Source organism: Cervus elaphus, chromosome 3 (genome assembly GCF_910594005.1).
Source record: "Cervus elaphus chromosome 3, mCerEla1.1, whole genome shotgun sequence".
Taxonomy (NCBI): domain Eukaryota; kingdom Metazoa; phylum Chordata; class Mammalia; order Artiodactyla; family Cervidae; genus Cervus; species Cervus elaphus.
The window spans coordinates 41,973,754-41,986,394 of record NC_057817.1 but is presented as its reverse complement, the minus strand read 5'-3'; the positions used below and the strand labels follow the sequence as shown (position 1 = coordinate 41,986,394).

General features: G+C 35.5%; 1 protein-coding gene across 4 annotated transcripts in view; it reads left to right on the top strand.

Annotated features, from left to right (window-relative positions):
• The window catches only part of CNOT2 (CCR4-NOT transcription complex subunit 2), a 123,051-nt gene that overhangs the window by 34,174 nt on the left and 76,236 nt on the right, over positions 1–12,641 (top strand). For 2 of the 4 annotated variants that reach the window (XM_043887154.1, XM_043887170.1), the window contains one exon: positions 6,904–7,046. The exons of 1 other annotated variant lie outside the window; for it this stretch is intronic. In XM_043887154.1, coding sequence (XP_043743089.1) covers positions 6,999–7,046 — 48 coding nt within the window. In that variant the 5' untranslated portion in view covers positions 6,904–6,998. Of the gene's footprint in view, positions 1–6,903; positions 7,047–12,641 lie in introns of those variants that run through there. One more of the 4 variants, XM_043887163.1, reaches the window with a different exon arrangement.

Sequence of the window (12,641 nt, the reverse complement as noted above, 5' to 3'; positions counted from 1 at the left end):
GTTTGTTCTAGCTGTTGCTCCTTGCTTACTGTACCTGTAACTTCACTGAAGTGGAAAATCTGGCTCCCACCCGCCACCATCTATTTTACTGATTGCTTGTCTTCAGTAGACATGTATAGTTGTTTCAGCATTACTACTAATCTGTAGCCTTGTAAGGAATCACTTCACCAACCAGAACACAGTGTTCATATACAGTTTTTTTTTTTCTGCTACAGTTACCAGTCAGAATACTGTCTACCAAAGTTATTAAGGTCAGCGCCATTTTCCATGCCCTCTTCAGTGTGGATATGCCAAACATTTGTAATACAGTTACTCTTTTGCCAGTTTTGTATTTCTAGACTCCTGGTTGATTTTTTATATTTGCATACATTCAGCTTTACTCTTCCTGTTGTTAAGTTCCATGGATTTCAGGACATGCAAGTTCCCTCTTGTCTCCTGTGTAAATCAGTCACTCCTCCACCCCTCTCCAGTTACCTGGCAACCTTTGATCTATTGTCTGTCTCTATAGTTTTGCCTTTCCAGAATGTCATATGGATGGAAACACTATATGCCCTTTTTGGTCTGAATTCTTTCCCTTAGGAAGTGCTTTTAATATTCATCCATGTTGCATGAATTAATAGCTTTTTAAAAATTGTTAAATAGAATTCTGTTGTATAGATATACATTTTATTTATCCCTTCCCTTGTGGTTCAGATGGTAAAGAATCTGCCTGCAATGCAGGAGACCTGGGTTCTATCCCTGGGTTGGGGAGATCCCCTGGAGGAGGGTATGGCAACCCACTCCAGTATCCTTGCCTGGAGAATCCCCATGGACAGAGGAGCCTGGTGGGCTACAGTCCATGGGGTTGCAGAGTCGGACATGACTGAGCGACTAAGCGCACCCACACTGAAGAACCCCTTTCTTGGTATACGTTCACACATAGGTTGGTATGAGCGTTAATTTAAAGTACATTTTGATAAATACCCAGGGGCACAATTGCTGGGCTATATATATGTTAAGTGTTTTTTTTTTTTTTTATATTAGCAAATATTTATTGAATGACTTCTATGTTTTAGAAAGAAGTGTGTGTTTAACTTTATAAAAAATAAACAAAAACTGCCAAACGCTTCCATAGTGACTGTATTTGTTTTCATTTTTGAAAGATTATTTTAGATAGAGTTCTTGGTTGAATGTTTTATTTTCCTCTTTCTTTCTATAGTTTAAAAATGTTGAGAGGAATTCCCTGATGACCTAGAGGTTAGGATTCTGGGCTTTTACTGTCATGGCTTGGGTTCAGTTCCTCCTGATCTGGCAACTGAGATCTCACAAGCCTCACCCCACCCCATCCAAAAAAAAGTTAAATTTTTCTCGTCTTGTTTCTGATGACAAGTTGGCCGTCATTTATGTCTCTCTTTCTCTATGTATATTCTTTTTTCTCCTTCTGACTGCTTTATGATTTCCTTATTACTATTTTTCAGTAGTTTGACTCTCAAATGATAATCTTGTTTTTTGGTTCTCCTTAGAGGTTGTTGAAGTTACTGGATCTATGAGTTTATAGTTCTCATGAAATTAGGAAGAATTTGGCGTTTTGGTTTTTTTTTTATGTCCTTCTTGCTCTTGCACTCTTTCTGGGATACTGTTACATTAATTTTAGACTCTGTGATATTGCTCAGCAGTTCACTGCCGCAGTTGATATTAACTCACAGTTCATTGTCCCATGGCTCCTCCCCCCCCCCCACAGCCTCTTTTCTCACTGTGTTTAACTTTGCATTTTTTTCTATTTGCTGTATCTTCAAGTTCATTAAGCCTTCTTTTCAAGTTCATTAAGATGTTTTTTATTCCAGAAGAATTCCAGTGCATGTTTAGTTACAGGTATTAAATTTTTATCTCTAAAATGATCAGTTTGAGCCTTTAAAGAATCTTTGGACTTTCAAATAATTATAAATTCATAAGATGCAAAAATAGTACAGATGCCCATTACCTGTCTTCTTCCAGTGATGTCTTCTTACATAACTAGAGTGCATTAATTATCAAAACCAGAAGTCAATATAACTGACTAGATATGCAGATTAACTCACTTCACCATTTTCTTCATGTGTTCAGCTTTTCATGTTTTTATCATTCTGTGGTATTTTCACACGTGTAGACTCATCTAACCGCCACCACCAAGAGCATGATCCAGTTTGATACTTTGCATTTCTGTTACTATGTTCATAGTTTTCTTTATTTGCTTAAATGTATAGAATACATCTACAATACCTTTTAACCTCCTTGTCCACTAATTCTATCATCTGTATCACTGTTGGGTTTTTTTTTTTCCATTTTTATATTTCGCCTTGTGGACTGTATTTCCTGCTTCTTTGCATAGCTAGTGTTTTTGACTGGATGCTAGACATTTAATTTTACATTATTTAATACTGATGTTATATTATTTTAAATATTTTGGGCTTTATTTTGGGGTATAACATTATTTAGAATTGTTTTGATCTTTTTGAGGCTTTGTTTTAAGCTGTGTTAGTGCGCGTCAAGAAAATTCTTTGGTTTAAAGCTCTTTTGGTTTCATTACTGAAGTTTCATTATTTTTTTAACTCTATTCAGTACCCCCTGTTAAAAGGTCTACTCTGGTTGATGGGAGGGGCTTCCCTGGTAGCTCAGAAGGTAAAGAATCCGCCTGCAATGCGGGAGACCTGGGTTTGATCCCTGGGTGTGAAGATCCCCTGGAGAAGGGATAAACTACCCACTCCAGTCTTCTGGCCTGGAGAATTCCATGGACAGAGGAGGCTGGCAGGCTTCAGTCCATTGGGCTGCAAAAAGTCGGACATGACTGAGTGCCTTTAACTGGTTGATGGGAACATGCGTTTGAGGGGATTATTCTGACTACTCCTTTTCAGAGACTTTTTCTTCAGACTCAACAACTTTTTTCACATGCATGCACAGATATAGCGAAAACATTGAGAAGCTCTCTCTAGACTTTTGGAGCCCTTTTTCTGCAGCTTCCTTCTCTCCATTTGCCCTGGAAATTCTAGCTGTTTTGGTGGTTCCCCTAATTCAACTCTTTTTTTCCTTAACTCGTAGAGACTCTTGGGGCTCAGATTGGGCTCCAGCCCCTAACCCCCTCCCTGTGTTTCAGCCTCATAACTCTATAGGCAATAAAGCTTACTTCATTTCGTCTTTTCTCTTGATGATCTCTGGCCTGAGATGATGTTCAGTTTCTGAAAATCATTGTTTGATATATTTTTTCCTAGTTTTTTAGTTATTTAAGGTAGAAAGGTAAATAAAATCTGTTTTTCTGTCTTGGCATCACTGCCTTATAGAAAACTTCATTTTAGTTTTATATTTGTCTTTTATGACTTTTTAAAATTTACGAGGAAAACAGTGGATGAACTTTAGTAAATTTAGGCACTTGGGGTGCATGTTCTTTCTCATGTTTACTTTCTTTCACATATTCTCTGTCTCACATATCTATTCACACTTTTTTATCTATTCACTGTCCTTCCATTCCTAATATGAGCATCAACACAGTCTATTATTGAGCATTTTTATTTAATATAGGATAGTGGTGACAAATGTTAGTTTAATATAAGATCATTTTGACATGTTATCTGTTTACCTAGAAGAAAATGGAGTACCTTCATTTCTTTTTTCCTTTGTTTACTAAAAGAAGATAATGATTCTTAGTTATTGTTCAGTATAGAATATTGATTCCTATATTGGTTAGGACATATTCAGGCACACTATTGTCTCATTGTGTTGCAGGAGGAGGGGGACCCCTTCCAGGGCCCACAAGTGGGCTCTTGTCTAACACTCAGAAGTGAATTGTCCCAGGAGACACATGTGCTGACAAAGCTAGAGACTTTACTGGGAAGGGGTGTCCAGGTAAGAGCGGCATAGTTAGGGGACCCAGGAGGGCTGCTCTGCCACGTGGCTTGTAGTCTTGGCTTTTATCGAAAGGGGGTTAGTTTCAGGGTTGTCTCTGGCCAGTCATTCTGACTCGGGGTCCTTCCTGGTGGCACATGTGTCACTCAGCCAGGGAGGACTCTGAGAGGTTGATGGACATGTGGACTGGGGTCTTCTCTCTCCCAAGTTATTCCAGTTGGTGGTAGCTTGTTAGGTCTGAGTTCCTCACCAAAGCCTCCTGTTGTTAAGTGGACTCGCATGTCTGGCCAGGGTGGGTAGTTTCAGTCAGTGGTTCCCCTAACAGCTGCACTTCATTTTATTGTGCTTAATTCTATAGTGTTTTTACAAATTGAAGGTTTGTGGTAATCCTGCATCAAACAGGTGTTGGTGTTTTTCCAACATTTGCTCACTTTATGTCTTTATCCCATTTTGGAATTCTCAGATTATTTCAGACTTTCTCATTCTTGTATTTGTTTCTGTGATCAGTGATCTTTGATGTTACTATTTAAAAAAGATGATGACTCACTGGAGGCTCCAGAGATGGTTAATATTTTTTAGCAATAAATTTTTTTTTAAAGTTAAGGGATGTACATTGTTTTTCTTTTAAGACATAATGCTGTTGTACACTTAACAGGCTGCAGTATAGTGTAAACAAATACTTACGTGCACTGGGGAACCGAAAAATTTGCATGACTTGCTTCACTGTAATATTTGCTTTGTTGCTGTGGTCTGGAACTGAACCTGCAGTTCTTGGAGGTGTGCCTATAGTGGCTGTTGTTTGAAACCCTAAGCCATGAAATACTTAACGTTACCCACGCTGGGGAAACAAAAGAAAAAAGTTTTACTTTTGTACTAATCCATAGTACTCCAAAGTTAGTATTTTTCTCTTATCTGGTGAATGTACAGATTAAATATTAACTTTTATTTTTAATGATAATATTATTTAGTAGCAAAAGTCCTAATCATCTCTTTAATATGTATAATGTTATGCTGTTGAAAATGGGATAGCCTTGCCTGACTTTAGATTTCTGACATATCTTTTATTAAACTAGTACAAATGGAAGATAGTGCATCAACTTATTTTTAAACTTATTTAAAAGGAAAACATGCCTATTTCCTAAGAAAAAACTGAAATTTTACACTTACTGTTCACTGAATTCAGAGTTGTCATGAACATGTTAATGAGGCAAGGGCTGTTTTAACCTATTAATATTATAAAATACATTGAAACAGAGTTAATGTTGTTTTGGTGATGTCGGATGCATAATAAATACTTTTCTTCTCATGTTGTGACTGTCATGAACGTTTAAATTGGAGTTGAATGTATGTCACTTAAACTGTTCTTGACCCCCCCCCCCAATTCACTAGATCATTTTTGTTTATGAATAATCCAGTTCCTTGCTAGGATTATATTTAAAGCGATAAATATACTTATTCTTTAAAAAACTTTTCTTCTTTGTTACTTTTAAAAGAGATGTTTAATTCCAGTAGTACATATAAATTTGGTAATGCACAGTTACATTTTTGCCATAGAGCCAGGCATCTTTGAAGTATTTTAATGAAACATTTACAATGTAAGATGGTCAAAATTAAGTACCCACTAACTTGTTACCAAACATAAAATGGGAGGTGGAGTATAGGTTTTTATTACACGACTTCTTTTTAAAATGTAAACCTAATAATACTAATCTTAATGTTTTCCTTGAAAAATATTCAGCTCTTCTTACTAGATTGCTTTTTAGGGATAATCCATATGTTTGTGTATATGCATGTTTATTGGTTTTAATAAAATTGGTTCATATTTCTGATGAATTTAAATTAGATGTTTTTATCATCCTCTTCCAAAGTGAATTTTGTCTGATGTTAAATAATTGCTTTCAATTTGAATATAATTTTTAGTGGTTAGCAACTGTTGTTACTTAGTAAGTATGGTACTTACTACTTTCCTAGGGGAAAGTGAAAGTGAAAGAAGTCGCTCAGTCATGTTCTACTCTTTGCGACCCCATGGATGGTAGCCTATGAAGCTCCTCCACCCATGGAATTTTCCAGGCAAGAGTAGTGGAATGGGTTGCCATTTCCTTCTCCAGGGGATCTTCCCAATCCAGGGCTCGAACCTGGGTGCCCCACATTGCAAGCAGTAAGCATTTTACTAAAAGTTAGGTAAAAGTAAAGCTTGTGTTTTGAAAATGGCTGTTTGCAAATTCTTTGTAGATACCACTTTTGAATTTTTGGTCTTTCATATTCAATTTACATTTTTGAGTTAGCATCTCTAGCAATCAGTACCTCTGCCTCAGTGATTTTTTTTTTTTTTTAATGTACTTGAGGTTTACAGTGCTTAGTCATTTTTGGACTTGTTTATCTCTAGCCAGGTTAAGAAATAAGCTCTGTTAATTTTTTGCCCTAATGTAAAAAAGCAAATTGTTAGAGCATGTGTGAAATTGGAGGGCTGAAGGACTAAGGCATCCAGAAAGATAACATTTGTTGCTACTTTTCATTGGGGTAAATTTTAACGGACTATTGAGTTAGGTTTGCCTCTGTTTACAATTCTAAGATTATATGATGTATTCACATCCTATGGCATAGGAATAAACCTCATAAACTGAATAAATAGCAGCTATATAAATAAGCATTTGGAGGAGAGGAATTTGAAATTAAATAACTAGATCTGAATTAACTGAACATTTCTGAGACTAACAGGAGAATGTTTATTTAAAAGAAAAAATATGTCAATTCAGGGCTGCATTTATTTGTCCACTTCATTTTTATTCATTGTAACTTTCTTCCTATGTGTGTGGTCTGGCGGACAGTTTTAATTGCAAGGGAAAAGGTTTTCATATTTAATAACTTCTGTCTCAAATAAAGTATGTCTGCCAGTCCAGCCCTTCCTAGATGGTTAAGAGGAAGATCAATTAGAATATTAAAAGTACTTTTGGTTTTGTTTTCTATGTATCATATTGGATATTTTTGCTGCTGTTCATATGTTTACATGTTAGTAATTATGACGGCTTTTGGATAATTCCACTCTAGAGGGAGAACTGGTGGGCGGTCCTTCCTGTGACACGACCCTTGAGTGACAGTTCTGTTTGATTGCCTCCAGTACTGTGAGGAAAGGACACGACTCTATGGTGAGGACTGATGGACATACATTATCTGAGAAAAGAAACTACCAGGTAAGATCAGTTTTTTTCTCTTTTTTTCTATTGGTCATATAGTTACATGAACTGCTTAATATGTTGTATTTAATTGGAATCAGCAGGTTGGATACACCTGAGTTTGAAAAATTGTGGTTATAATTTTAAAAATATGCATGTTGGTTTAGACAGTTGAAATAGTTGAGAACATTTTTCAGACTAAACCATGCTTATAATAAATGTATGTTATTACAAATGATGTGCATATATTTATATAGTAAATATGTATATGTTCTTTTAGTGTCAGAGCATAAATTTCCTGGTGTGTATATATATGTCAAAACTTAGTTTATCTAATACACAATTTATGACTTCATGGCTGGATTCAGAGTTCGTATTCCATGAAACAAAATGTTGATTGTCTTTACACATATTATTCCTATAAAACTAAATCTGAAGTCTTGGACTATATTCAGGGTACTATAGCATCACAGAAATGTAGACACAACTGGTTAGAGTATAAAAGAAATAGAGATCAGGGTACTCAGACACTCAAATTGTATTGAATTAGCTTATTTATTATCATTAGCTTGCTTTCCTCACAATACTGGATTCTTGCTCTCTCATTTATTTAGGTAGTTAATAATATCCATCCTCTACTAAATGTGTAAGGATGCTGAAAGGATAGTTGAAGTGTAATATTCCTGTTTCTTTCTGAGCTTTTAAAAGAAGGTGAATTTTAAGAATAGTACTATTAAATAGTGATTTTTTTTAAACCCATAACATTTGAATTTAATTTTCTCAAAGAAAATATGTTTTATTAATTTGCCTATAATTTAATGTCAAATGATGTAGTGACTCAGAATAAGCAATAGTTCATAACTCAAGTAGGAATAAACTTTAGGCTTCTTTCACAAATACATATCCAACCTCCCTCTGCCCCTTAGCACCAGGTGTTATTCTCTGCAGGCTGTGAAGGCAACTGGTGTGATAGTAGCAGCTTTGTTAACTAACCATTTATCTTCTAATCATTAATTTTAGTCTGGTTAGTCTTTTCTTCCCTTAGATTGGAAAAGTGAACAGTGGAGAAAATTCATGGTGAAATAACAAAGAGCCTTTGAAAACAAGACTTAGGTCCTATACATAATGAAAAATAGAGTCATATTTAACCTTTCTAGAATTTGACCCAATTTTATATCTGAAGTTTCTTGCTAGATTTTTAGAATTTAATAAGCCAGAGTAAGCTGTGGCTATGCAGAAGCGGTTCTGCTGCACCCTTTTCTGCTCTGAACTGCTCTTGCAGACTTGGTCAGCCTGGCCTTTGTGTATCACTCACACTAGCTGTGACTGCTGCCTCACAGCCGCTTCCAACCACCTTGACTCATACAAGTTTCCATTGGTTACACTACTTGGGTGGTTCTGTATTTTGGTAGATTATGCTAAGTTTTTTCTTTTTTTTTAAGAATATCATAACTCTAGATTGTGTGGCTTTTCAGTATTCGTAATCCAGTTTGTAAAATGAAAGTATAGAAGTTTTGTATCATCACATAGTGTGATTAATTTACTTGATGAAATCATGTTAATAGAGAATTCCAAACTTTACACTTAAGAATAAAAATCAGGTTATATTTTATACATGAAGAGATTTCCTGGTTTCTGTTCATTCTGCTAAAAAAAAAATTGTTTAGAGTCACACTGTTTCAGTCACGTTATTATAAATAATCCAGGCTTTTTAGCTTATCAGAAAATTCATTTTTAGTTAGGGTTTTTCTGCCTGAAAATATTTTCCCTTTTCTTTTTACTTAGTGACAGTCAATGCATGTTGGAGTATTCTTGGAAACAATTGTTTAAATTTCTATTGTAAAATTATTTTATTTTTAAAAGCCTCTTCTGGAAAGTACATGTATGGAAGTATAATTTCTGGTCTGATAATTATGATGATATACTAATTACATATGGGAAATTCAAAGGAATAGTAGATAAACTACTACTGTATTGGTAGCACTTAGAATCTGTATATGTATGCTGAGATGAAATGATTTGGATTTTTTAAAATTCCATGTTTGTGGAATTTTATTTGTTGTTTTTCATGGATAAAGTAGGATTTCTTTGTATTCGTGTTTATACCTGTTTTAATTTATCTTACTTGTTTTAATTTCTCTTTGATGCCTTTTATTTATGGAGTGCCGTTGATGTCTTATAGTGATATTTAAGCATTCTGATAATAATAAGCTAATGTTCCAGAATTTAATAAAAAGGGTAATACTTTGCCAATTCTTATTTCATTGAGGACTTGATTAAAGACTTAGGAACTTATTTGGGAAGATGCATTTCCTCAACTTTGTGCTAAAACTTAGTGACTTTCAAATGGGCGTTGGTTGAAGTATTGATTTTTCTGCTGCTATCTACTTTTTGTGTTTTATTTCTTACTAAAGTTTGAATAGAGTATTTGAAATTTATTTAGATGGACAGACTGCTATATTAGTTCAGACAGGACAGTTTAATCATATAAATGGTTTACAGTTTATTCTTAGAAGAATTGTCAAGCTTCTTCTAAGGAAATGTAACTCCAATTTTTGGCTAGAATTTCTTATCTTCCTCTAATTTACACTAATTTATTCCAACTATGAGCACAGATCTAATCATATTAATTACCAGGTTAACTTACCAGTGCCTATTCCCCTTTCTAATGCAATAAAGATGAGCTCCTAAACCTTACATATAATCTTTGTGCATTGTAATCTCACATGCCTTTATTTCCATTGTCTTCTCTGTTTATAGTGAGTTTTTGCGTGAGTAATATAAAACTACTTTTGAATCTCCCTGCAATGCACTTTTACATGTATGCCTTTACTTGTTTGGGTTCCTCTTCATGTGATGCCTTTTCTTCTATCAGTACTTTCAGAATCCATTCAAAGTGATGGCCTTTCCCTTGCTTTCATAACCTTTGTCCCTATTTCTAGTGTGTACCATGACAAACCAAAGTTATGTTTATTTTTTCCTTGTCTTGCTATAGCCCCATGCTGCCAGTACCATAGGGACTAGCCCCATAAGTGGTATGTAAATTCATGTAAATAAAATAAAATAATTTAAATTCTTAGTTATGTCAGCCATGTTGCAAATGCTCAATAGTTGCATGCTATTAATGGCCGCCATATTGAACAGTGCAGATATAGAACTTTTCCATTATTGTAGAAAGTTGTATTGGACAGTGTTTCTGTATGTTAAGCTTCTTGAAAACTGGAGCCATATTTATTGATATTTTGGTATTGCCAGTACCAAATGGTTTCAGTTACATAATAGGTGTTCAAAGGCATATCGTTGTAATAAAAATAAACAAAGAAGTTACAGAAATTGCACACGGTGCTGAGGGAAATGCTACATATATATATACCCAGTATTTTTAGGATATTACTTTTTTTAATTTGAGCTTACTGATCATGTTATATGTTGGCTAGTTCAATGTATATTATCTATAAACTGGATCTAATGCATCCCAGTCTCTGTGTCCCTTAAGAATACCTCATAATCTAAAATACCACATTAACTTTGTGAAATATATTATGTCAGAGAACAAACGATGGCATTGATTGTATTGCTGTTTCCTCCTCTCTCCTCCTCCCCCCACTAAATAGTTTATTTCCATTTTATTATTTTTTAATTACAGAGCTATAGAATGTATAAGTTTGTAATTTTACTGTTAACAATTTAGTGTGTCTTTTTTTTCTAGTAATTATATAAGTGCAAATGTGATGTGTTACTGTTTTTAACAAATACACACATTTCAGCAGCTTGTGTATTGTACCTAATGTAGATGTTTCCATGCCCCACCCTTCAAATTGCTTCCTTCCCCGTAAGTACTTACTAGTTTGAATTTTGTTTCATTGTTTGTGTTTTTATATTTTTGTTACATACATAGTTCAGTATACAGGTGCATCTTTATTGTGTGTCAGTTTTTTAGGAAGTGGTACCCTATATTCTGTACTGTAAAATTCAAAATTTTAGAATTTTGAATAGAAAAAAAATAATAAATTTCCAGCCCACCTCAAACCATAAACAATTTCCCAGATGTTGTGAAAACACTCAACACCTATCTGACTGTTCAGATCAGCATTTCAGATACCTGACAATTCAGCGAGAAGGGCCGAGAGGAGCTACTCCACGTTCAAGGTCAGCAGGGGCGGCCGTGAGGAGATACCTCTCGTCCAAGGTAAGGAGCAGCGGCTGCGCAGAAAGAATGAACGGATGGAGGAAAAGCAAAAACAGTACCCAGTTGTGGATGGTACTGGTGATAGAAGCAAGGTCCAGTGCTGTAAAGAGCAGTATTGCATAGGAACCTGGAATGTTAGGTCCATGAATCACAGCAAATTGGAAGTGGTCAAACAGCAGATGACAAGAGTGAATGTTGACATTCCAGGAATCAGCGAACTAAAATGGACTGGAATGGGTGAATTTAAGTTAGATGACCATTATATCTGCTACTGTGGGCAGGAATCCCTTAGAAGAAATGGAGTAACCATCATGGTCAACAAAAGAGTCCTAAATGCAGTACTTGGATGCAATCCCAAAAACGACAGAATCATCTCTGTTCGTTTCCAAGGCAAACCATTCAATATCACAGTAGTCCAAGCCTATGCCCCAACCAGTAATGCTGAAGAAGCTGAAGTTGAACAGTTCTATGAAGACCTACAAGACCTTTTAGAACTAACACCCAAAATAGATGTCCTTTTCATTATAGGGGACTGGAATGCAGAAGTAGGAAGTCAAGAAACACCTGGAGTAACAGGCAAATTTGGCCTTGGAGTATGGAATGAAGCAGGGCAAAGGCTAATAGAGTTTTGCCAGAGAATGCACTGGTCATAGCAAACACCCTCTTCCAACAACACAAGAGAAGACTCTACACATGGACATCACCAGATGGTCAATGCCAAAATCATGTTGATTATATTCTTTTGCAGACAAAGATGGAGAAGCTCTATACAGTCAGCAAAAACAAGACCAGGAGCTGACTGTGGCTCAGACCATGAACTCCTTATTGCCAAATTCAGACTTAAATTGAAGAAAGTAGGGATAGCCACTAGACCATTCAGGTATCTCCTAAATCAAATTCCTTATGACTATACAGTGGAAGTGAAAAATAGATTTAAGGGACTAGGTCTGATAGAAAGCCTGATAAACTATGGACAGAGGTTCGTAACATTGTACAGGAGACAGGGATCAAGACCATCCCCATGAAAAGAAATGCAAAAAGGCAAAATGGTTGTCTGAGGAGGTCTTACAAATAGCTGTGAAATGAAGAGAAGCGAAAAGCAAAGGAGAAAAGGAAAGATATTCCCATTTGAATGCAAAGTTCCAAAGAATAGCCAGGAGAGATAAGAAAGCCTTCCTCAGTGATCAATGCAAAGAAATAGAGGAAGACAACAGAATAGGAAAGACTAGAGATCTCTTCAAGAAAATTGGAGATACCAAGGGAACAGTTCATGTAAAAATGGGCTCAATAAAGGACAAAAATGCTATGGACCTAACAGAAGCAGAAGATATTAAGAAGAGGTGGCAAGAACAGATGGAAGAACTATACAAAAAAGATCTTCACAACCCAGATAATCATGATGGTATGATCACTCACCTAGAGCC